At 42.0% G+C, this 27,481-nt stretch overlaps 1 protein-coding gene across 1 annotated transcript in view; it reads right to left on the bottom strand.

Annotated features, from left to right (window-relative positions):
• The window catches only part of TBXAS1 (thromboxane A synthase 1), a 161,799-nt gene that overhangs the window by 114,542 nt on the left and 19,776 nt on the right, over positions 1-27,481 (bottom strand). Inside the window, exon 4 of the mRNA XM_055335529.1 lies at positions 2,662-2,755. Coding sequence (XP_055191504.1) covers positions 2,662-2,755 — 94 coding nt within the window. The remainder of the gene's footprint in view (positions 1-2,661; positions 2,756-27,481) is intronic.

Here is a 27,481-nt window from a genome sequence, read left to right as displayed (position 1 = left end):
TATTATTAATTTTGGCAAAGCCTTTTTTGACAGTCACTATATGTGTAAATGTCTGCTGAATCTATCCAAATTATCACAAATTCTGAATTATCATGATCCAAGTTAAATTTTTAACTGAAAACAACATAGTCAAAACATAAGAACCTTAGAGTAACTTTATATAGGACAAAACATTAGACACATTTTGTAGTGGGAAACAAGTATACCTAGAGATATGCGTGGGGTGGAAGGTCAGAAAATGCTACACCCTTTGTGCTATAGGGCTGGAGTAATGTAGTGGGGATGGAGTGTGTGTACAAACATAGATGGAGGAAATGTAGGGAGGGATGAAAGGTTGAAGACTGCTAGATCTCTGTGTTGTGGGAATGCAGTACACGGGAGACATCTGAGGGGTGGGAAAGAGGAGAGAGTAGGGGGGCATTGGAAGAGGTGGATGTCCTTAATGGAAATACATCCCATTCTTATTACATCTACTTTCACAGTCTAAGTTTACCATATATCAAGGAAAGCTTATATGAATATAAAAATAGTCACTGAAATTACTATGTTCTAGAAAGAACTTGGCAAGGTTTGTACATACAAGGATGACGAGCTGAAAAGGAGCATATGTGGAAATTAACCAGAGGCAGGAGCACCATGTTCTCTTCACATGGACAGTTCTACTATTTTTCCTCAAAATGTTAATACTGAATTACTCAACTGAATGCAACTGATCGTTCCCCCCACCCCAGGAATATGTGAACTCCATTTACTTTTAATTTCCTATCCAGTGTGTTCTCTTTTGACACTTAGAAATTTTCTCACATTTGCCTCGGGGACTCACAGGAAGCCTTGGTGGGGTTGCTTAATGTTGTGAACACACCACCCCCGAGATGGAGGTGAGGAAAAGGTATTTAAAACACTAGGAAGACAGCAACAACAACAATGAAGAGGGAAAAGAGTGTTGGACAGAAAGGAAGAGAAAAGAAACTGAGGAAGAGGGAAACGAAACCCCTAACATTATTATCTGTGTCGTGCTGAGGGCCAGCCTTTCTGATGGTGGGGGTGGGGAAATCCTAGAGAGATGTTGACCAGACATGACCAGGAATGGCCCACTTAGCCCTTCTAGTCTCTATTTAGCTCAGTAGTTCTTCACACGCAGGATATCTTGGCTCCTGATGTTGGGTCTGGTGGCTGCAACACCTTGAGTTCGCAGATTAAGCCATCTGGCTTCTGAGAAAACCCAATGAAGGAAAACAAAATACTCTTAGAAGATAGAGTGCTGGGCCTCTATCTACAAATGCCTACAGGACCTTTCCACTTGCATGTCCCTCTGGCCAATCAAAGCTATCTCCCCAGACCAGCTGCCCTCTCGACCTTCTATTTCTGTCAACTCATGGCCATTCTCCCTGTGAACCTGGCTCAACATTTTGCGATGCTTTGGCTCATTTGCCTTGAATTCTCTATACTAAATTAGTTTCAGGAGCTACTAAGTTTGCCCCCAATGTCCTTCTCTTTTCACCCTCACCCTGGGCCAAGTCCTCACTACTTCCCCTAGACTACTTTTTTTTTTTAAGATTTTTATTTATTTATTCATGAAAGACACAGAGAGAAAGGCAGATACATAGGCAGAGGGAGAAGCAGGCTCCAGGCAGGGAGCCTGATGTGGGGCTCGATCCTGAGACCATGGATCATGCCCTGAGCCAGGGGCAGGTGCTCAACCGCTGAGCCACCCAGGTGTCCCTCACCTAGACTTCTTTTTTTTTTTTAATTTTTTAAAAATTTTATTTATGATAGAGAGAGAGAGAGAGAGAGGCAGAGACACAGGCAGAGGGAGAAGCAGGCTCCATGCACCGGGAGCCCGACGTGGGATTCGATCCTGGGTCTCCAGGATCGCGCCCTGGGCCAAAGGCAGGCGCCAAACCGCTGCGCCACCCAGGGATCCCCCTCACCTAGACTTCTTAAACTAAATCTTCACTCCTACAGAGTAACCTTCTACTTCAGGGTCCCTCTCTTGCTCAAAAGGAATAGTAGGCTGGCCTTTCTAGACTGCCAGCTATCCAGCCTGTTGCTCTCTCACATAGGTGCTTGTCCTAGTCGTCCCCCATCCTTGGCTTCCAGTCAGTCCAGGCTGCTCATCAAGCTGTGCCCTATTTCTCATTTAAATGCAATCATGCACATTGTTGCTCCCCACCTGGTTTGTGTTTATTGCTCCTGCCAGACCTCCTTCTCCAGGAAGTCCTCCAGGGTGATTCTAACCCTGACAAATCTCCCTCTCCTCTGAAGGACATCACAGCTACCATCTCTCTCACCTAATCTAGTGCAGGGCACATCCCATCTGGTGCCGAATATTGTAATTTCATGTGCACACTTGAGGGCATAATAACTTCTACTTCTTCCACATCCCAGGGCCTGGCATGTCTAGATACTCAGCCAGTGGGTTTTGGGGTGGATGAATGGATGGATGGATGGATGGATGGATGGATGGCAGGACTCAACACATGTTGATGGGTGATAAGCGATGGATCATTGTCATCACATGAGAATTCATTGAAGCAGGGGAGGGCTCACCACACAGCGCCCACCAGTGTAGGTGACCTAGATGGAAGCAGTGCTTCATGGGTAAAGCTGCCATGGGCTCAGTGTATCTTATGCTTGAAGACAATGGAAGACTGTTCTTACCTGGCGGAAAAATGGCAAGTTTCCAATAAAGGGAGAAGGCTTGGGATGTCTGATGCCCAACTTCTCCAACCTTGAAAATGCTGATGTGGAGTACCTGTGGGGAAAAGCAAACCTTAAAAACCAAAAAATTGGAGTTTTCATTCATACACTGAATTATTGAGTTCTCCTCAAGGACAGGTAGAAGTAGTGGTTTCCAGTTGACAGTGTCTAAGGACCGAAGAGATACAGGGGCAGAGGTGAGTGAGTGGAATAGACCTCAGGAAATGCCTCCTGATCCAGTGACAGGCTGGAGATTGAGGATTCCTAAAATCCACAGGTGGAAGACACCTTAGTGATGCTGTAGTCTTAATGTCCATTCCCCACCTTAAATTTCCATCAATACACTCATTGTTTTTAAAAAATATACCTCTCCCCAGTTCAGTTCCTTTGCTTCTGCATTGACCATGAACAATAATCAGAAGGCAAGGCAAAAGAAAAAAGTCACAATGGCGAAAATAAGTCTCCTGTGCAATTTGTGTTTTGCTGGTCAAAACTGACCCCTGCACATAATTTGTCCCTCATCACATTCTGTGGCCTAATCAAGAAAAACCAAAATAGCGGGGGAGAGAACACACCATGGAGACAAGACCTCATCACCAACTGCTTATAACCTCTTCATGTCTTTGTTTTCATGGCCTGAAACCATATGGGAAGCATATTTTCTTAACCAAAAACCAGGAAACGTGGCCCGACAGATTTCTGTGCCACTTTCCAGGAGAAAGCAGCAGTCTGAGAAGTGCAGTGTAGCTGTCAAAACATTGGAATTACTAGGATGTTCCACCAGTTTATGGGAACAGAGGGATAACACAGTTAAAGTCAGAGCTGGCTTAGAAAAACCTGGACATATGGCTGTAATCCCTAATCAGCCAGCCAATTAGGTCAAAAGTTCAGTTAGTTCAGAAAAATTAATGAGTCAAACTGGGTGTTTAGCATCATGCAGAGATCAGCCAAATCTCAATTTAGGAGCAAGGAAAAATATAGAGCATATCATTACAGCCAGGCTTCCTAGGAGTACTAGAATTTAGATGAGCAAAATGCTGCTCTAAAAATCACACACTTATCATTGGAAAGATGGAATGTTCACCATAGTCTTTGACCTTTCCCTTTCCCACGTATGGTCCAATAAGGAGCACTTCAAATAAGAACTTGTCATCGAATATTCAAATATTCAGGGAAAGGACAACACGACCAAAGTGTTGGTTTGTGTTATTCTGAGCAATGGGTCTACTTTTATAAAGTCGTCACAAGGGAGAATCAAGAATGGGAAGGAAGTTTCCACCATCTGACTGCTTTACTGGGTTTGAATAGAATTCCCAGGACATCACATGTAAGCCCATGTTCAAGTGTGGTTACAAACCGCACTCAAGATCCATGTGTGAATTACACGGATTAGTCTTACCAACATTCCTCTTCATTAGTGTGTGTCCCAAAGGTCAACAACATAGTGTGCACAAGTTATTCATTCAAGTAGACTGATATTTTAAATAACTCCCATCACACCTAAGAGGAACCTAGACCAAAGAAGACTTACCAGTCCACTTAAGATTTTCCTCAACATCCTTGAATCTGGGTTTCTGGGTTCATTTCTTCATCAATTTTTTTTGTGAATTATTTTCTAAATGTGATCTCTAATGGATGGAAAGAAATATGTAGATCTTGGGCCACATAATTACATCTTAATTTTGTAATTAGATGTCTTGATTGTCTAATTAAAGGACAAGAAGTCTGTGCCTAATTACATGTGCTAATTATTATGCAAGTCCATGCCCTAATTATGTAACTCCACTTACAAAAACACGGCTTGTGTGTGTCTGCACAAAATTCAGACATTTTCAAACATATGGCATCAGCAGAGAATGTTCTGGACACAACCATAAACTTCACTTTGCAACCTGTACTCAAGTATAGAACTCAAGCATCTTCATATGAGAAGTGGCCAAAAGTTGCCATCAGTAACCAGAGTCCTTGCACCAAAATCAACAGGGAAAGATCACTGCCACCAGACTTCCGGGCAAAATTGTAAAATGGGTTCCATTTGTCTTGCTCCCACTTCCTTCTCTGCACTCGTGTTTCGTTCTCCCTGGTCCCAATGTTCCCATGCTGCCCTCCGTCTGTCTCAAAAAGGCTCTTTGGATAACCCATGGACTCCGGGTGTTATGGGTTGAATCATGTCACCCCCAAAAAAGATCAGTTGAAGTCCTAACCCCTAGCACCTTAGAATATGATATTATTTAGAGAGGGTGGTTGCTAATGTGATTAGTTGAGGTCATACTACAGTGGATTCCTAATCCTTATGACTGGTGTCCTTATAAAAGGATGGCCACATGAAGACCTGAGACATAGGGAAAATCCCATGTGATAGCAAAGGTAGAGAATGGAGTCACACAGCTGTACCAAAGGGAACACCAAAGATGGTCAGCAAACCACCAGAAGCTAGGAAGAAGCCAGGAAGGATTCTCCCCTACGGTTTCAGAAGGCGCACAGTCGTGCAAAAACCATAATTTCAGACTTCTAGCTTCCAGAGCTATGAGACAGCAAATTTCTGGCATTTTAAGCCCAGTTTGTGGTACTTTGTTATGGCAGTCCCTAGGAAACTGATACACCGAGAATACGTGGATGAGTTTTAGAGACGCAATGAAAAAAGACTTTTCAAAAATTTCCTCCTGCTTCTTTAAAAATTGTCATTGCAGAAGAAATTTCTTTTTTATGTCAAATTATGCCATTAGGTCTTGTGCCATCAAAAAAATGCAAAAAAGGCAGGCCTCAGATGCTGCCACGAAAAGCAGATAATATGCAACCATCACACAGCCACCACTGTATTGTGATATTTAGAATATTCCCATCTCTTTGATGGGAATTAATGGAAATATCCCTTAACTATGATTATGGACATCTATCATTATTTACCTTAGGGATACTTGAGTTGGAAAATGACATCAGAAAATACATGTAATAGCTTCAGGTAGCCTCCTTTGGTTTCATTTCACAACTAAAGCGGTTGTTTCTTGCTACAACACACACATTCCTGCAGTAGCCAGTGGTATGCCTTATACTGCCCGTCCTCAAAATAAATTGAACCATATGGATCATTTTCAAAGTAAGATTCAATGTTTAAAGCCTAGAAATTCTCCAATATTTCCTTTTCCCCAAGACAAAGCCCTTTCTTGATAGAGTCAACAAAAGTGGTCAGCCTACTGGTTAGCCAAAGAAGCTACTTGTGATAAGTGGGGAGGATAGTTTGATGAATCATTCATTAAAGAGATAGTCAAGTTGATTGAGGTTTCGAGCAAGAGAAGACATACAAATGATGGTCCACCCTCCAAGATTTCCCTCATTGCATATCCTAAGCAGCTATAGAGGAAATGGTTTCTCTGCTATATGCTTCTGGAAACAACCAACTCCTTGGTTCATCCATTGTGTTCTCATCAATGCTATCAAAGAATTTCTCCTTGGTGGGATTCAGAGGCTGTTGATGTTTTTGAAATGCTGAAAGATTCCTTTGGCAAATAGCACATGTCCTGGAATAAAAATCATGATTCTCCAGTGAAGCCAGGTAAACCTCCTGTCCTGCTCTTTGGAGAAGAAAGCCCTTTGTCATGGTTATTCTATGCTTGCAACATGCATGACCATCAATTCCATTAAAAACTGTGGCCACATTGGAAATGTTTTAGAAACAAGGCGTTAAATAGTTACCTTCTCAAAAGATTTTAAGACACGGGAGCAGAATGTGAGGTTGGCTAGCTTTGACAAAAATGTGGGGAAAAAACCTACAATTATTGGAGACAACACCTACTTTCATTTTATTCTAATTCTTTCTAGTTTTTTCTCTGGAGATTTTTTCTATTTTTGAGATTACATTCTCTATAATGTGTTTCTATTTCTATTTCTCTGTATTTCTACTATTTTCTTTTAATATAAGGGAAAATCTCCATGTCATTAATCCTTTATGAACATGATTTTAATGGTTGTATAATATTCCTCTTGAGGATGTATCATAATACACTAAACTATTCTTTTTGTTAAATATTTAGAGTGTTGGGGATCCCTGGGTGGTGCAGTGGTTTGGCGCCTGCCTTTGGCACAGGGCGTGATCCTGGAGACCCGGGATCGAATCCCACGTCGGGCTCCCGGTGCATGGAGCCTGCTTCTCCCTCTGCCTGTGTCTCTGCCTCTCTCTCTCTCTCTCTCTCTCTCTCTCTCTGTGTGTGTGTGTGTGTGTGTGTGACTATCATAAATAAAAAATAAATAAAAAAATATTTAGAGTGTTCTTATTTTTTTAGCTAATTTATGTTACTGTAGTGAATATCTCTGTACATCAAACTTTTCCAGCACTTTATGTATGGAGCTTTCCCAGACCTGAAATCCATGGGTCACTGGATTCAAACATTGGTACACAATGCTATCCAGAAAGCTTGTCCCGGCAAGTCTCACTGTCAGTGTATCCATTTCACCACAGGCTCTCATAAATTTTTTTCTAATTTTGTAGACACATCAATGTACCTTGATCTCCTCATTTCTTTCATTATTTGAGAAAGAACATTTTGCCATCTCTTTTTCTCTAATTTAAAAAATATTTCCCAACTTTGAAATTATTCTTTCTTTCCCCCCTAATTTCTACCATGGCTTATCTAGGTGTCAGGCATAATTTGTACCACACCGACTGGTTAAATAATTAATCGGAAACTGAACAGTCATTGATAAGTGACTGCAGGCTGACTCCAAGCACACATTTAGGCAGGGAGAGGAAGATAAGCCGACGAATTTTGAATAGTTTTTATTTAGAAAATAAGTCACTACAGCCTTGTTAGTTGATTTTAAATTCTATTTCTTTCTCCTTCCTTTGCCCCATTACTACTACAGAAACTATAAGCCTAGGAATTGCATCTGTTATGCCTCCAGGCAGGAGCTCCTTGGAAATACTGAGTTTCTAGATGAGGTCATCCCAGTTCCCCTCTTAGCACTTCATCTCTGTTTCAGTATCCTTATCCTCAGTCCCCTTTCTTGGAACCCATTCCCTCAAGACCTTGCTCTCAGCTTGCCCTCGGGGCTGGAAGTCATCTGGTGTACTTTCATTCATGTCCCAATTACTAGGAGTTAGATTATCTACTAAGATATAACCTGCAAACCAGAATGTTCATTCACTAATCTATAAGAGTAGGTGTCCTTTTCCAGGAACAAGAATCCGATGTCCCTACTCTGAGCCCCTACTTTCCAAGTACTTGAGAAACCAAATCAATCAGAGGGTCATGTGTTGAGCCAGGGTCTATAATGAGAGGTGGCTCATCGGAGCAAGTATGTCACTGGGACCCTGACAAAATAATCCTGCCCTAAAGCCAAGCATACCCCTATAAAGAGTTGGCAAAGACAGAGTGTGCTGGCTGCCCCAGTCCCCTTTCCCCACTAATTGGTAGTGCCACCTCTATCATACAACTTTGTGACAGAGGTGCTTGGGTCTATTTTGATCCATGTGTCTGGCTTATGGAAATGCCTCACTACTTTACATATTATAATTCTGTAATACTTTTTAGTATCTTTCTCATGTTTTAGAATTAGTCTGATTTGACGAAAAATTCTGTTGAAATATTTTTTATTGGGACTGCATTAAATTTATAAACTAGAGTACCAACATTATCACAACATTGATATGAATGTGTTATATCTCTCCATTGATTCCATTAACTCTGTCCTGCAGACATTTTATAATTTTATGTACAGAAGAGTATCTTTTTTTTGCTATATATATATTTGTTATTGGTATTACTCATGTATGAGAGCACCATTTATTTTTTCTTATTCACATATACTGTATTATTAGTTTCAGAGGTGGAATTTCGTGATTTATCAGTTGTATACCACACCTGGTGCCCATTACTGCAGGTGCCCTCCTTAATGCCTGTCACCCAGTTACCTATCTCCCCACCCACTCCCCCCTCCGGCAACCCTGTTTGTTTCCTAGAGTTAAGAGTCTCTTATGGTTTGTTCCCATCTCTTTTTATCTTATTTTATTTTTCTTTCCCTTCCCCTATATTCATCAGTTTTGTTTCTTAAATCCCACATATGGCAGAGAAAGACAAATATCATATGACTTCATCATTTGTTTTTTATGCCAATTTTATAATCAGTGATCCTTCTAAACTTTCTTTTTAGTTCTACTGATTTACATGTGGAATATCTGATTTCTTATGCTGACAGTCATATTTTATGCAAATAATATCAGTACTATTTGTTTCTATTCCTTTTGTCTAATTTCTCATTTTCTTTCCTTATTATATTGGCTACGACCTCTAGTACAATATTTAAAAGAAACAACAAAAGAGAGCATCCTTTTCATATTTCTGACTGCTAGAGTCTATCTATTGTTTGAAAATTGAGTGTGAGATTTTGCTGCAGATTTTTTACAGATGTCCTTTATTGGGTTAAGGACATTTCTTCTTTCTTTGCTTAGAGAAGTTTTTTTTTATTAGTCTTGCTATAGGCTTGTCTATTTTATTAATCTTTTCAAAGCACCATGTTTTGCTTTTGTGGATCATTTCTAGTTTATTTTCTTATTCATTATTTTATACCCATTTTTTTATTATGGTCTTCCTTCTACTTTCTTTGGGTTTACTATTTGTTTCTTTGAGTTTTCTTTGTTTTAATTTCTTAACAATTTAGCTCACTTATTTGCAGCATTTTTAAATTTTTTAATTTTTATTACTTATTTTTTTAGTATTTTTAAAAAATAAATGAAGGACATAGATCCCCCTCTAAGTGTTTCTTTACCTGCATCCCACACATTTTGAAATGTAGTACTTTCATTGTCTAATAGTTACATTCTAATATAAAACTTCTGAATATAACATAAAATGTGCGATAAGATGCACACAAGCAAAAATCAGAGGGAGATATTTTAGAATTATAAGACCTTCCTATTGTTTTTCAGTTCTGCCCAGCTTTATCCTTAAGACATAGTAAGTAAAATTCATTATCATTTGAATCCAAAGATCTAGAAAGGGGAACTGCTTATAATCTTCAACCCACTACAAGAAAAAAAATGAAGGGGTACTGAATAAATGCATAAATATTTGACTGATGTGTATTTCTTTCCCCAATAATGTAAGAACCACAAAAGCCTAGTTATTGTAATCATTAACCTCATGACAGTTTTGTCACAACACAAGAAAAATATATTTATACAGACATACAAAGAGAAGTATATAGTCATTACTATTATTATAATCTATAATAATTTTTTTTATTTATTTATGATAGTCACAGAGAGAGAGAGAGAGAGAGAGAGAGAGAGGCAGAGACACAGGCAGAGGGAGAAGCAGGCTCCATGCACCAGGAGCCTGATGTGGGATTCGATCCCGGGTCTCCAGGATCGCGCCCTGTGCCAAAGGCAGGCGCCAAACCGCTGCGCCACCCAGGGATCCCAATCTATAATAATTTTTAATGTTTCCTACATGGCAGGGACTGTGCTAAGAACTTTGACTTTTGTTTGTCAAAAGACAATGAACTATACATTGTCTTACATGAGCCTTCTAACAATCATATAAAGATATAAATCAATATTATCTTCATATTATGATTAGGAGATGAAATCTTAAGGAGGATAAGGAATGTACCCAAGGTGACTGTGCTGCTAAGTGATTGAGTAAAGTAGAAACAAAGTCTGCCACATTTCAAACAGGGGCTGGTAGCCACTAACTCCACTAACCTGTTCCTTCTCACCCTCTAGGCTAGGATGTTGTGGATAAACCACCACATGAGAATATACAGTGAATATGCTGAGAACAAGGGCAGGCTTATTGAAACCAAAGGTATAATAATAACAGATACTAATTAACTGATGATCATGATGAGAGAGCTTTTGTCTGTCTAAAAGCCAACCCCTTCACTTCTGTTTCTTACCCGTCTCTTACTCAGAGATCTCAACTATTTCTTCTTTCTGCTGTGTTGTGTTCTCCTTTTCTATTAGATCATTCCTGTCCACATACAGACATGTTGCAGTGTCTTCCATCTTAAAGGAAAAATGCAAACTCCTTTGATGCCAGTTATTGCCTTATTTTTCTTCCTTCTTTGCTGGTAACATCATTTGAAAGAATAATCTAGACTTGTTCTCTCCCCTTCTATACCTCTAGTATGTTCACCTATCCCAAGTAGGTTTTGTGTACCCATCACTTCACTGGGATTGCCACTGTCAAGGTCATGCATGATTCTGATCTTGTCAATCCAGTGACTTCTTGTCAGTCTTTGTACTTGACCTCTCAGTAGCATTTAACACAGATCAACTTTCTTCTTTCTGAAATTTTCTTCTTCTGAAACACTCTCCTGCTCATGCTCCCTGGCAGCACTCCTCCTACCTCAGAGGCTGCTCCTCCGTGTTTTTGCTGGCTCCTTTCCTTCTAATAGTCTCATCACTTACATACCATCTATACATCAATAACTTCCACATTTCTGTCTCTAGTTCCATTCTCTCCACTGAACTAATCTTACCCAACTGCCAAATTGGCTGCACCCTTTTAATGTCTATTAGGCACTTAAACTTAACATATCTAAATCTGAATTCAATTTTCCCCTTAAATCTTATCCTGCTCAGTCATCTCAATGTCACTGTTACAACCACAATCCACCAATTACTCAAGCCAGAAACATTTGAAACATGGTTGAGTGTGTGATTGCTTAAAATATGACTATCCCTTTTAGTTAGAGGATTATACATCTCCAGCCTATTTACAATAGGCTTGGTTATGTGACTTTTTGGCCATCTGAGCATGAACAGACATGATATGTGCCACGTCCAAGCAAAAGTCAAGAGAGTGGTACATGGTGAGGCATTTAATATTTTCCCCTCTGCCAGGAGACCTAGTCTCCGAGGTGAGAGCTGTTCCTGAAGTCTGGGTCCTGTAATAAAGATGATGAGGAGCAGAGCTCAAAGTGGTCCATGCTGGACCATTTAGTATGAACAAGAAATAAATAGATGTTGATGTAAATCACTGAGATTGGAGGCAGTTGCTATCCATGTGAAAATTACCTGTACCTGACTGATATTAGACCTGATTTATGCTTCTCTTTCATTTTTCTTACTTTACATACACTCTATATCTTTTAGCTATATCTTCAAATTAGCTCCTTCTCCATATCTGCCCACTTCTCTCCACTTCCACTGCTTCTACCCTAGTACAGGACCATAAAAGGGCTATTTGCTAGTACCTGGCATATGCATTTCCCTTTGACCTATCAAATTCACTTCTAGGCATTTGTTCTACCCATATACCTGAACATATACATATGTACAGCAGTATTCATTTTAGCATTTTTATAACATCAAAAGATTGGAAGCAACCTAGATGCCTGTCAGTTGGGGCTGTTTAAGTAAATCATTATGCATCCACTGAATAATATACTAGACATCAAAGATGGAAAGTCATCAAGATACAGTATTATACATAGTCGGCATTTAAATTTCTCCAATTGTCTCATAATTTTACAATATGTTTGTTGAATGAAGATCTAAATAAATTCTATATGTTGTAATTGGGTCAGATGCTTAAAAAAGTATCTCTAAGTCTCTAAATTCCCCTCAACTTTCCCTGCCCACCTTTTTTCTTCTTGCATTTTTAATAAACAGCTTGTGTCTTATAGGGTTTCCCATAGTCTGAATTTCACTGGTTGCATCCCCTGGTGTAGTTCAATTTGTTCTTCAGCCCCAGTCTGGTAGTGAGATCTAAACCATTGGTTCCTGAATTTGCGCACCAAGGACCTTCAGAATATCCTGATGCTTGTGTCCTACCCCCAGACCTAGATGGTGACTTAATTGTAAGGGTGTGGGTTGGGCTTTAGAATTTTAAAAAGATCCTCAAGTGATTGCAGTGTCCCAAGTTTGGAAACCACTGATCCAGAGGCTCTTTCTGTAAGACTGCTCTATAGGAGATTGATTATGTCTATTTTTCTCTTTTATTATGATCTTAACAGCTGTGAGGATTATCACCTAGATCCATTAATTCATTAGTAGCTGCAAAACGGTGATATTCCTTCTGCACTTATTAGCTGCAATAATTCTGAATTTACCCTCATCTGCTATGATTACCCTAAGGAACAGTTCATATAAAAAAAGTAGGATCAATGCTTGGTTCTTTCCGTTTATTGTTAGTTTTCAAAATAATGAGTTGATTCTGTGACATCTTACAGTAGTAACTAATGATATTTTGTATCCTTATGAATTAATGGATTTAAGTATGTTTGATGTGTTTTGACCCATTGCAATGATAATTTTATTCATCAAATTGTCACATCTTTAGCTAATGGGACCATGTGTAAGTTTGCTCCTGAGTACTTTTAATAGAATGTCTTTATCACTTTCTGAAACAATGAGATGTTCCAGTTCATCTGGTACATGTCTTACCCCCAAGAAGCCCTGGTTCTATTTAGTGAAAAATGGTATCTAGGGATCATAACAGGAGAAAGACTTTTCACTGTAGTTTTTGGTGATACTTCATGATACCATTTTGATACTTCAATCACATGGATGCCTATTCCAAAACTTAAATAGATCTTGAAACTTTTTAATTGAATCCTCTGTAGTTCATATTCTCTTAAATGTATAATAGTACCTTATATAACAGATCAATACGATGAATCCTATCAGAGAGTGAAGGACTTTTTTAAAGTACATTTTCCCAGCTCTATTAGCTTCCTCTTGTTGCTATAACAAATAACCCCAAACTTAATGGTTTAAAACAAAACAGTGTATTATCTTAAGGTTCTGAAGGCCAGCAGTCCAAAATCAGAGTTGCTAGCCTAAAGTTAAGATGTCAACAGGGCCAGTTCTTTCTGTCCAGGAGAGTATTGGTTCTTTGCTTCCTTGCCTTATGGCCATGTCACTCCAATCTCTACTTTCAGTAGCCACATTAACTTCTCTGATTCTGACTCCCCCTGCGTCCCTCTTATAAGGGCCCTCGTGATCACATTTAGGGCTCAACTGGGGAATTCAGAACAACCTCACCATCTCAAGAGCCTTAATTTAATCATATTCTCAAAGTCTCTTTTGCCATAAAAGTGGCATTCCCAGGTTCCAGGGATTAGGACTTGGACATCTTTGAGAGTCATTATTCAGCACCACACCACCTTATATTGTGTATACATCCTGACTTTATTTTGGAGTGTGCCTGAAAAGGGGAAGTGTCTATGTGGGACTATGAGATCACCAGGGCTTCCTGTTTAGAGAGAACTGGATGGTACAGCTGCTTGGGGGTGGGGTGGAGGCAAGCTCAAGCTCAAAGTGACACTGAGCCTCTGTCTCGGGTACCGCTGAACTAGGCTTTGCTGGCCCTACTGCCTAAATAGCCAACAGATAAATATTTTAAAGAAAATACTACAATTGTTTTAAACAAAGACTAAGTCATCCAGTTGATGACTGTTACAGCACAGAGACCTAACTTTTCCATTTTTATCCCAACTTTTCAGAGCAGGTGAGTCAGTTGAGTCAACAAATCTCAACTGGTATTGAGACGTTAATCTTCTAAATTCAGTCATTTGAATAACGTCTTTACAGTTTTTGCATATCTGCAAATCTCCTGTGCTATTGCTTGCTTACCATTTTCCTTTAAATAAACTTAAATGCATTTATTTTAAAAGGAAACTTTATGTCATGGCCATAAATGAAAACCGTTACCACTTCCATGAATAAAAAGTAATGGTAAAAATCAACACTTTACCATGGAAAATTCTTTAAGTCTGTGAACCCCCTAAAAATATTGTCCTGCCACGGGCAGTCCATCCTCCACTGCTGGGAAGACCTGGCTCTCGAAGATGGTCCAAGCACATTTTTTAATGTGCTCTGTCTCAGTTGCCCCAACTCAGCTGATAGCTTAACACCACAGCCAGAGAATGATGAAGCACCTTTATCAGAGTGCACGTGGAGAATTAGAGCAAATGAATCTTATTGTCCTCTATTTCCCTTTCTTAGGACTGGAGAGAGCTGGTCTGCTTCTGCCATTGCATTTATTCTAAACTATGATAGTAGTTTACCCTCCTCCCGAAGGGGAGAGGTCCTGGTAGTGAAGTGCTTTATCACTGTTAGGGCTAATGTTAACTGACATGTTACAAATGAAGAGTATCATTGGGTCGACACATATTCACTGCATGTCTCATACCAGACACAGTGCTGGGTGCCAGGGAGGCTGCAGGGATGTGGCACTTACAGCCTAGTGGACCAGACAGACTTTCAGTGGCTCATGACAAGCAGTTAATTAAGCATTTACATTATGATTCTTGCAGTGAAGAAGCATCTCATACCAGTTGAAATGTATGCTTTGTATTTTGATACGAACACTTCCACTGTCCAACTACTGGATGGTATTTGTTGAAACTGAAAAAAAAAAATGACAAGCAGTCCTTATGCTTATTACTTCCCCTCAAGGCTAGTTTTCAAACAATAGGGCTCTCCAAAGAGGACCAACCTCCAGAAAACCATGAAACTGAGGACAGAGATGTCAAAGCTGACACGACTAAAGAGAGCCAGGTCACCCACAGCAGGTGAAGGCACCGAAAGAGAGGGCTGCTTTGGAACTGCTGGTGAACCAGGAGGCCCAAAAATGGGAAGCATGGGGGCACCCTCAGGGGGCCTTGCTTTCTCAGGCTTTCCAATGCCCATCTCATCCCCAAGAAAACAAACGAGCAGGGACTAGTTGGCATCCCTGGGGCTGAGGCAGCAAAGGGCTTGGAGTCGGGGCTGGTGGTCAGGAAGGGAGGGGGCTCAGTGAAGCCACCTCAACCTCTGTTCTGTGATTCTCCCCTACATCACAGTTGGCCACAGAGAGATTCTGGGAGCAGGCCTTACCCTTCTGCACCAGGGAGAATTAAAGAGAATGATAGGTAGCGCAGAGAAGTTTCACAAGATGAAAACGCAACCAACTTAGCTTTCTATTTTAAAAATAGAGCAAAGCAGGGGCACCTGGATGGCTCAGTGGTTGGGCATCTGCCTTTGGCTCAGGTCATGATCCTGGAGTCTTGGGATCCCTGCATGGAGCCTTCTTCTCCCTCTGCCTGTGTCTCTGCCTCTCTCTCTCTCTCATGAATAAATAAATAAAATCTTTTTTAAAAATAGAGCAAAGCAATTGAATTATGTCATAAAATCAGTTAAGTGAATGATATTTATGAAATACTTCCAGATTTTTGCTTAAGTGTCAGTTACTTGACTGAATTTAACTAGTCTGAGTCCCATTCCCAACACACATACACACACTGGAAAAAACAATGACATAAATAAATTCAGGCATAAAACCTTCCCCTCAAACTTCTCTTCCAGCATGGAGGAGAGGAAAAAAAAAAAAAAAGACTAGTGGCTTCATGCATTAAAAGAAAATGTATAGTAAATATTATTAAATAAATATATTTAAATTTATAAATTTGAGGTGCAGATCGACTTACATCTAATCTTATATGTTTATATATTTAAAAATGAAGTGCTGCCTCCTGTAGTTGGTCCTTGGGAGGCCTAAATGTGTCAGGGGACCGACTGTAGGCCCAGACGTGGCATCCTACAAGAGCCCCTGCCCCATCCTGCTGCACCCAGCAGAAGCTAGAGGATGTATGTGCTCAGGAGAGGAGAAAAGCAAGCCTCCAAATTTCTTACAAACTCCCATCAAGAAAGAATGTTGCTTCTGGGAACTTGGGTCTTTCGAGTTGCTCCACTGCTGAGTCCTGCAGCCCTGCCCACAGAGAGAGTTTCTCATCAGAGAGACACAGGCTGCTTCTCCATCTAGAGACACCATCACCCAAGATGTATTTTTTGCAGAGGTGGAAAAAGAACTGGTTGCCCCAGATGCGCAGGAGCGTCACCATGAGACAAATGAAAGGACTCTTGCTCCTCGTAGACAGGTAAGGGTCCAGGCCAGAGCCCAGAGTTCATTTCTATCTCTCCATCTGCCAATTAGTAGCCTGGGCCTCACTGATAATTGTGCTCTCAAGGTAATGGCTTGTTTAAGTAATTGATGATGTTTGTCCTCGCTGGGGAATCTTAGCACATCAAAAGATGTCAAGAAAGCCAAAATTCACCTACAGTCTGAATTAATCACTTTGTCAAGCACAACAAAGGCTGTCTTGCTTTGCTAATAATCCCAAATGAGGTAGCAACCCTCAGTTAAATAAGGAAACGGTGGTGTCTTTAATTAATATTTCAAAGAGCTCAGACTGGCTTTTTTACTCACTTTATTTTTATGAGAACGAGGTAAAATGCACACAGAGCAGAAAGAGGAGGCCTGGCTTCACTTGACTTCATAGAAGAGGATCTGGGGGTTTCGTCAACCACAGGGTCAGTGTGTGGGGCTGAGCCTGGGTCAGAGGAAGTCCTCTGCCTCCCATCACTGCCCTGTGGCCTCAGCACTTCCTCTTGCCCTGGCTTGGTGTCTGGGGTGCCACGGAACACCTCCCCCTTCCCATCAGCTCAGCTGCTTCAGCCTTTCTGGGCTCACCCCAACCCACTGCCCCTTGGCCGGCTCTCCGGCCGACTTTCTGACCTCAAACTGGCTCTCCTCACCTGACAACTCCAGCTTCCCCAGCCTCCCCACAGGCCCTCACTGCCTTTGCCTCCCCCGCTCCTCTCCCTACCTCCTAGAGCTCCGGGCCAGCCCAGAACCTGCCCTGGCATCCAGTCCCACTGCCCTACAGGCCCAGGATGGGAGGCTGTCCTGACCCCAGCTGCACAGCCATCCTAGAAGAACTGTGACACCCCCAAACCACCGAGCAGGATGAGGGGCTGGGGTCCGGATGCCACCCAGTTCATTTCAGCGACCCTTAGAGAGTGTGGGTGGCTGCCACACAAGGGGTGAGTAAGGCATCCCAGCCCCCAGAGAGTACATCCTATAGAAAACAAATCGGGGGACAGGGGATGTCCCTCTGACTTGGGGAAGCCCTGGTAACTAACAGTCTTCCAGGTACTTCTTCTCTTGCTTAAGAACTCCAATTAGAAACCTCAGTGTCATCTTTGACTCTTTCCATCAATCTTCTTCAGCAGTCAGCCCTCAAGTACCGTCAGTTCTGCTTTCAAAACATCTCGGGTGTGTTCTTCTCCTTTCTGCTAACTGGCACTGCCCTATTTCAGCCTCCTGGTCTCCCTGGGGCATGGAGTCTTCATTAGCATCCTGACCTGGCCTCCCCGCCTCTGCTTTCTCCCTTCATCCGACAATCTGCCATCCATTCTAGTGCCAGAAGAATCTTGCTAACATGCAAGTCTGACCACGCCGTGGCCCAGTTCAGAACCCTTTGTTGGCTCCCTGTCACTAAACACTCAACTCCTTTATTTGGCACATATAGCCTTGGATGATCTGGCCCTGGTCTAACTCTTCAGCACCACTCCAAGTGGTCTCCTCCCCCACCTTTTGACCCCAGCAATCTTGCATGACTTGGAACATTTCTAGTTACACCAATTTGTTTTACCCTTCCAGGCTTTTACCCATGCTCTTCTCCAGGGCCAGGACTAAGGTGATACAAGTGAGGGAACTAGGGTGCAAGATTTAAGGAAGCACTCATTCTCAGGGATGTGCAAGTGCCAACCTTGCTCTTGCACGACCCTGAGAGTGAGTGCCTCCTTAAATCTTGTGTCCCAGGTACCTGCTTAACTCCAGTTGGTTGCTCCCAGCACACTCTTCCCTGTCTGGTGTGTCTGCCCTCTTTCCCCACCTGGAAAGTCCTGGTCGCTCTTCAGGTTTCTGCTACAGGGCTATCTCCCCCAGGAGCCCACCCAGACTGTCCTAGACACATAGAGATGTTCTCTTTGACCACAGGCTCCCTAATGCAGAGGGATTGCAAATGAAGAGCAGGAAAGCTCAGTGTATTGTTTGTAGGAATATAATCCTGTCTAAGTTCATTATTTACTGTACCTGGTTCTGTTTCCATCATGTGGGCTTAGTCATCTGTAGTTAATCCTTTTGTTTTTATGAAGTCCTTAAAGAACCCTTTAGATGTTGTTGTGAGAGAGAGACATCTGCCTTGGGTGAACCCTTACAGACAATTAAATTAGAGCCCAGAGAGGACAGAGGGGGCTACCCCTTCTCTGTGTCCTGCATAATAATATCGAACTATTACAGAATGTTTCCCACAAGCCAGGAGCTGTTCTAAGTGTTTCACACTTGTTAACTCATCTATTCCTCTCCACACTCCGTGCTAGTGGTGCTATTATGATCATCTTCATTTTACGGATGTGAAAACTGAGGCTTAGAGAGATTAAGTAACTCACCCAAGGTCACACAGCTCGGAAGTAGCTGAGTTGTCTGGTTCTGGAGTCTGTGCTCTTAGCTAGCAGCCTCTACTGTCTTTCATTTTATGTTTGCAGAGCAGCAAATTGCCTACAACCCAACCCATCTACTAAACAGGAGATGCGGAGAGGCCTGCCCTGCTCACTTCTGTGGGTTAAGGACCCTGAGACCCCTGTGAAAAGGAAGATGCCATTCATGGGACTCTGTTATCCCCTGGGATCAAATCAATTGATCAGATTAGCCACTGAGTCAGCAGGGCCACGAGGCTTGAAATAAGGACAGGTAAGTTCAAAGTGAAGCCTGGCCTGTGCAGAGTAGAAGAGCTGTTCTTTGGCCAGACGAATTTCAGTCTCTAAGTAGCCAAGGTCGGTAGGCTGGGGCATTGGGAACTGGTACACAGAATGATTCGGTTCCTTTGTATCTTGCCTGGTAGGCATTCAAAAAATATTTGCCAATTGGATGTGAGGTTATGTCTTCATAAACCCAGCCAATATTCCCATCTTTCTATTGAACTATGACCTGCCCAGTAGCCTGGAACAGGCTAGGGAAACCCAATTCTGTCTCCCAGCTTAGCAGATGGCTTAAAATGCTTAGGCAATCGAAATAACAAAAGGATATTGTGAGTGTTTCAAAAATATTAATAATCCCATTGCATCTTGTTTGTTACTATAATCCCCAAATCTTTGCACTGACCTAACTCTTAGCAAGTTGACCCTGTGGCCTTTGTTCATCTAGCTACAGTGATCCATTGCAGGTCTAACTGGAAATTGTATGAAAAAGGTCAGAAGGCAATAGCTCCAGTCTAAGATCACCGAGAGTCTCGATGTCCTTTGCTCATTAGTGGGGTTGGTTCTGGCTCTCATTCTTCTGGGCTCTGGTTCAGATGTGCAGACCTATAGAACCAGCCTGACCTTCCCCATGGTCGACCCATCTGGGTTGGGTCTCTTGTCTGCCTCCTGCACCTTATAATCCCTTATACAATTATTGTCTCCTGCCCTAGTCTTGGCTCATCATTTGTACTGGTCATTTATTGCCGTGTAACAAATTACTCCAAAACCTAGTGGTTTAAAACAACCAATATTTATTATCTCACACAGTCTCTGTGTAACAGTCAAGAATCTGGGCTCAGGTTACCTGAGTGGTGTTGGCTCGGGGTCTTCCATTAGGTTATAGTCAAGCTGTCCTCTGAGGCAGCACTGGTTGAGGGTTGCCTGGGCCTGGAGAATCTGCTTCCATGCTCACTTACGTAGTTGTTGGAAGGCTTCACCATGTGAGTCTCTGTAGGGCTGTTTAATGGGGCATCTGGCTTCCTTATAAACAAGCAGTCCAGGGGAAGGAGGGAAGGCCCTAAATGGCAGCCTCAGTCTTTTAAAACCTAAACTTAGAAGATCTCGTTACCTCTGCTGTATTTTTTTGGTCATTTGACTGACTGATACAGCGGGGGAGAGGGCTGTGCAAGGCTGTGAAAATTGGGGGACAGGGATCATTAGGGGCTGTCTTGGGAGCTGGCTGCCACATTGCCCATGCCCCAGTGTGGGCAAATTTAATTAAAATACATCCTTCTTCCAAAGTTTCACCCTGGGTTTTTCAGGCTGGTTACTGAGCCTTGTAAGGTCTGTATGCTGTTCCTCCCTATGATGAGGTATTGAAACAAGATTTGGTCATTCTAAGATGAATGGATAAAGAAGATGTGGTGTATGTATACAATGGAATATTACTCAGCTATCAGAAAGAACAAATACCTACCATTTGCTTTGACGTGGATGGAACTGGAGGGTATTAGGCTGAGTGAAATAAGTCAATCAGAGAAAGACAAACATCATATGGTTTCATTCATATGGGGGAATATAAGAAATAGTGAAAGGGACTATCAGAAAAAGCAGGAAAACTGAGTGGAGAAAAATGAGAGAGGAAGACAAACCATAAGAGCCTCCTGACTTTGGGAAATGAAGGGTTGCAGAAGGGGAGGTGGGTGGGGGGATGGGGTAACTGGTGACAGGCACTAAAGAGGGCACTTGATGGGATGAGCACTGGGTGTTATACTATTTGTTGGCAAATTGAATTTAAACTTAAAAAAAAAAAAGGATTTGGTCATTCTATTCTTCATTCTATAAAGATGTAGTGAGTGCCTCCTTTGTGCCAGACCCTCTGCCAGGTACTCACCTCACCAAGACAACACACAGGACCTTCTTGGCTTTTGCCAAAGAGTAAAATCAAGGAAATTTCCAACTAAGGAGGATGAAAATAGATGCAGAGCCATCAGAAATCACATGGCTCATGATCGGGAACATTTCCTAAGCACTTGCTATGGGTCAGGCCTTGTACCAAACACTTTGTAATCACTGTGTCCTTTCATCTCTACCCACATCCTCATTGTGTCCATCACATAGATGGGGAAGCTGAGGCTTAGAAGCTGGCCCCAGGGGTGCATCCCAGGCCTGGTCTGACCAATGGAAGGGCCTGACCCTCCGGCTGGGCCCCTGATGGATCTGCTCTGGCTCAGCAAGGTTGATGGAAAAAAGGAGATGATAAGAGTCTTCTAGGAACAAAAGAAAAGCACCACAACTGGGGGGGTTATAACCACAGAAATATATTCTCTGGCAGTTCTGAAGGCCAGAGTCTGATATCAACGTGTCAGCAGGGGCATGCTCTCTGAGGCTCTAGAAAAGGACCCCTTCTTGCTCTTCCTAGATTTGACAGTTGCTGGTGATCCTTGGAGTTGCTGGCTTGGAGCCACATCCCTCCAACTCTACCTGCACTGTCCCATGACATCCTCCCTGAGTGTCTGTGCCCTCGTATCATCCTCCCTCTACCTGTGTCTGCATTCAGTGTCCCTCCCTCTTCTTATAAGCATGTCACTCATGGATTAGGGCCCACTCGAATCTATTGTGACCTCATCTGAACTTACATTCATCTGCAAAGACCCTATTTCCAACCAAGGCCACATACTGAGATCCCCAGTGAACATGAGTTTTGGGGGAACACCTACTCAACCCAGTGCATAGACCATTAGAGCTATCAGCAGCCCTGAAATGAGCCTGAAGGGAGTAACCTATGTGTGCGTGTTGGTGGGGAGGGGTCTTCCTAGCCACTCTAGGGCAGAAAAGAGGAGAGAGAAAGAAACTGGCTCTAATGAAAGAAGACACTAATTCAAAAATATTTTTTTCCCAGCTCATTCTGAATGTCATACTTTGTTTTTGCCTGCTGGGGGTGGGGGATCTTTTTTTTTTTTTAGATTTATTTATTTATTTATTTATTTGAGAGCAAGAAACCAACAGAGAGTGTGCAAGTGAGGGGAGACGGCAGAGGAAGAGGGGAAGCAGACTCCCCGCTGAATAGAGAGCCCAAAGTAGGCTGGATCCTATGACTCTGAGATCATGACTTGAGCTGAAACCAACAGTCAGATGCTTAACTGACTGAGCCACCCAGGTGCCCTGGCTCTTTTGGTATTTATCATTACATTAACTCATCTATAGTTAGTTGTTTTACTCAGCACATACAGTTTATAGGGAAAAAGGAAATGAAATTTTGAGGCTGATTTTGGATTGCAAGAGCAGTCCCCTGTTCAAATTTGCCAGCAACTTCATCGAAGACAGTATACACAAGTGTGTGGCAGAGAGGAGCATGGAAGGGAGTCAAAAGTCTCTTTTTGTCTTTGAAAACCCAAGTGAAATTCACCCCATGTAACAGGCCATCTGACTGGGATATGCCCTTTCTTCTTATAACCACTAGCCAGCACCAAGGAGTAGCTTCTTGAAGGGCAAGAGATAATCCTAAAACATATATTTTTTTTAATAACACAGTAGGCCTTTGCACCCATGAGAATATTTAAAACAATTCTGGAGCTATTTATGTTTTCAGTCATAGCCATTTCTTGGCATAACAGCATCCATAAATTTACTGCCCAGCATAGAACAGTAAATTTGTCCTAAACAACACAGCTCACAATCTACAAGGATGTCCTCTGGTTGTAATATATTTCAGGATTGGATGGCCACACTAGGTTTTCCACACCCAGTCTTCTTCAGGTCTTCTGGGCTTCAGTGATGCCTCCTTTCCATCCTGCTTTTCCAGCCTGGAGCTGGGTCCTCTATGGGTCAGCTACTCCCTTCTCCCACCTCCTCTCCTGAATCAATATTTGCTCTTCTCAGAGCTCTTCTTCTATGCTCCAGTTCTGTCATCAGTCAGGCCCTATTGCCTATTCAACTAGAAATTCCTGGGCACATCCCCAGGCTCAGTTCGGGTCAACCTGAGCCCTGACCCTGAGTATTCTTGGTACTAGTTCGCCATGACCCGCCGTGACCTGCCATGTTGGTGTCTCAGCTGCCAAATTCCCCATCAATGTCCATTCTTTTTTCAGAGATTATTGTTTTCATTTACAGTAAAAATCCAAGCGTCTAATAGCTTTAAGGTTTTGTTTGTTTTTATTTTTGTTTCTTATTTTGTTTTGTCTTGTCACTTATGACGTCTTTCTGCTTTGCCAGAGATCAGAACCCAGATGTGAAATCTTGGAGCATGTGGTAGATTGAATCATTGCTTCCAATTCTTCATGCTCTTCTTGTATCAAAATTCTATATTGTCACCCTTTACTTGATGACTTTCAAGAACCTCCCATTATGGTGGGTGAAGTCTTCTTCCCCCACCCCATTAGTGTTAGGCTTGGGTATGCCACTTGCCTTACCAAAAGAAATATGGGCAGAAGTGACATTAAACCACTTCCAGGATGAGGCCTCAAGAGACATTATTTCCTTTGGCATCTTTGGCATTCCTGTGATCTTTCAGGAATAGAGCTTTTTCCCCAGCATGCTCTTCAGTCTGGGCCTAATTACAAACACATATGAAGCAGATCTGAACCCCACCCACAGCCTAGAACAGAGCTACCCCTACCAAACCACAGACTGTGAGAAAAAGAAATGTTGTTGTTTGCCAATTTAGGGTGGTTTGTTACACAGCATTGCAACAATAGCTAATACAGGTCAATTCACTTGACTTCTCTGCATATTCATTTCCCCATCTGTAAAATGAGGCCATTGGATTATAAACAAGGTACTCCACCTCTTTTTTACCCCTATTCTACTGAGGTCTCTGGAATATACCCAATAACAACAGAGACTAAACATACTAGAGTCAACTATTACAAATCACTAAAGAAAGACAAGGATGGGGAAATGTTAATCCATTTATGAGTGGCCTTGGAAAGAGTCATTTCAGTGGAGCTGAAGGGCAAATGGGAGATGAGAATGTGAGCAAGTGTGGGAACCTCTTTCTGAAGCCTCTTAACTGGAAATAGAAAGATGGGTGGAACAGTTGCTGAGTGGAACACACAGTCAGAGAAGAGGTGGGTAGTTGATTAGTTGGTTGGCTGGCTGGTTTACTTGGATGTTTTAAAATGAGAGGGATTAGAATCTGCAAAGAAACAAAGTGCCATATTTAAGGGATAATGAAGATAAGGGCTTAGATAGGATTGTACAGGAAACAAAAGGTCTGGTCTATGAGAGAGAGTGGAGGAAGACTTACCAGGATCTATGTACTGATTTGATATGCATCATTTACACTTCCAGTTCTCACATTCATGGGCGAGGCATGTGTCAATCAATAAAACAAAGACCAAATGGCAAATAGAATTGTGCCATTACTCTTCAAATCAGAGGACAAATGTAAATTTTGTCATAGGAGAGTTAAATTTTTCTAGAAAGTGAATTGGGTTTAAAGCTTGATTTTTTTTTCTTTTTTATTATTTTTAAAGGTTTTATTTTTTTATTCAAAAGAGACACACAGAGAGAGGCAGAGACATAGGAAGAGGGAGGAGAAGCAGGCTCCATGCAGAGAGCCTGATGTGGGACTCGATCCCGGGACTCTGGGATCATGCCCTAAGCCAAAGGCAGATACTCAACCACTGAGCCACCCAGGCATCCCTAAAACTTGATTTATAAAGCACTTTTCAAGAAATAGATTTTCTTTTCTTTTTAAACACCTACAACTAAGAGATACACAATTGCCATAATAGACTAATAATAATATATATGGATGTAAGATTTATCAATCACAATGTACTCATACTCCCTTTTAAGGAGACAAGGGAAGGATGATTCTGTCTCCATTTTATCATTGGAAACTGAAGCTTGGAAAGGCCACTGACATCTCAGATCTTCTGCTTGAAAGAAAAGTCCATCACTCCTCCATGGCCTGCTTTCCCAATCACCTCTAAACCTGCTGCATTCTGGCTCCTCTTCCCACCACCCCATCAGTGGCCATCTCCAACAACACCTAAAACTTTTTAGCTGCCAAATCCAACAGGTATTTTGAAACTTCATCCTACTTATTCAAGGTCAAAAGCAGCCTGCTGATATAAGGCCAAGATCATTCAAAACAAGACCACTTGTTTAGAGTATAGCTCTCCTCACTTTTCACTTCAGTGCATTCCTGAAGATCATGGGAGAATTCTGAGTGGTGTTAAAATTCATTAATAAATTAATTAAAAATAAAATCATGAGCTATCTACCCAGGAGCTACATAATCATTGTTGACTAAAAGCCTGCAATAATCAGATAATAAATAGCTGTCACTTATTGAATGCTACTGGGCCTGGCAAGTCTACTCCATGTCTTAACTCATTGACTCTTCCAAACATACTATGAGGTAAGCACAGTTACTATCCCTATTTTACAAATGAGGACACTGAGACACAGAGACCTTACAAACTTGCTTAAGTTTACAAGGCTGGCCACGGTTTGAATCCAGGCAGTTTGGTTCCAAAGCTCAAGCTCTGGGTCATTGTACAAGTACAGAAGGGCAGCCAAGAGTGAAGTGGTTTTTAGTGAGTTTTCAAAGACAGTGTTGAAGAACGAATGCACTGCCAAAGTGCTCAAAGGTCCTTTGCTTTCCTAAGAGGTTGCCACAGTCACCTTTGCGTTATGATTTTGTTTAGAAATTCTTCCCTTACAGAGATGAACTTCACCCACAGCCCAGTCTAGCTTAAATTAGAAAGACAGAATCTTTTGTTAAGATCCAGAGTTTAAGTCAATGACATTTTGTTATATAACAAATAAGAGTGGTAGCTGGTTGCAGTGGTAGGCAGACAGAAATGAATGGAAATTCTCTGTGATAATATTCAGAGCAGCAAAGAACAACTAGCATGTATTGGGAGTCTATATATGCCAAGTCCATGGTGCACCAAATTGTATATCTCATCTCTCAACAGAAAATTGAGTGAGTGTTTACCCAATAGAAATGTATTGAGTGGCCCAGGCATGATGCTGGGCCCTCAAGGAGGAAGGTGTGTAAGGCCCAGTCCTTTGAGGAGCTCACCTTTGAGGAGCTCACCTTAGATAAGTGGTAAGTGAGAGAAGGGACCAGGTGCAATGGGCCAGGGGCACAGGGAATGCAGAAGCTCTCACCTGAACAAAGCAGGGGGAAATAGGTGGAAGGAAATGGGTGGTAAACAGCATGGTGTCTGGAAGGAACTTTGGGCACCAGAAAGGAGACTGTTGGGTGAGAGGCAAAAGGAAATGAATAGGCAGAGGGGGAAGGAGGCTGGTGGGGTGGTGAGGGTGGGGTGGAGTGGGGTGGGCACAGCAGGCTAGGGAGACTTCATTCCCTGAGTGGGAAGGCACCATGGACAGGTTTTATGCAGGACAGGGTTTATGTGTGAGCTCCTGTGGTGTTTATTCTGGCTGTAGAGTTACAGGACAAATTTGAGGGACACAGGCAGGAGACAGGGAAACCAGTTGGGAGGCTATTTCCTGCCAAGGGATATTCTTGAAATCCTGGATTACAGTAGAACAAGAGCAGAGATAGAGGAAAGAACAATTCAAGGACCCCTTAGGAAACAAGACTGGCAAGAATGTGGATTGGCTGACCGTTAAGGGTGAGCGAGAGCTGGCCTGGGTGGCCAGGTGGAAAGGTGCCATATGCCGAGAGGCAGGGACTGTCAGCCCTCTCTTATTAATGAGGAAACTAGCAAGGATGAAATGACTTTTTCTGGTGGAAAAAGTGTATCTGTCCTAAACTAGAAAGGCCTAGCTGATTTGACAGTGCCATAGTTCTCCTGAGAACTTCCCAATTACCTTCCATTATCATCCCTTTTGTCATGAGATGATGTTCCCAATTTTGGTCACTCTCTGTTACAAATAGAATTCAAACACTTAAACGTATAACTGACTATGCTTTACAATGTTTACAGCCTGGGGTTCCCAGCTGCCTATTGATTTGCCAAGACAGGAAGGGGATACATGAGATATTTCCAACATTTCAAAGGGTCTAATGTAAATCGCGCAGTTATTGACAATAAGATTGCGCAGGTTAATGAAAATGCCAAGTTTCTTTGCTTTGGAGCGGAAATATAACTTGGTACACTAATGCTGGTTATCTCATTGATCAGCTATTCTCATTGGCAGAGCTTCTATCATTGTCTTGGAATGATTAAAATGGGAAAATCAATCATTACTTAAATATGCATTGTTATTTAGACAATGGGACCTATGGGGAAATAATATAAACAGTGGATGTTGGTAGAGTTTAGATAGCATTGCTTTAAACTGGGG

The sequence above is a fragment of the Nyctereutes procyonoides genome, unplaced genomic scaffold (genome assembly GCF_905146905.1).
Source record: "Nyctereutes procyonoides isolate TBG_1078 unplaced genomic scaffold, NYPRO_anot_genome, whole genome shotgun sequence".
Lineage (NCBI taxonomy): Eukaryota > Metazoa > Chordata > Mammalia > Carnivora > Canidae > Nyctereutes > Nyctereutes procyonoides.
This window is presented reverse-complemented; position numbering and strand designations above follow the sequence as displayed.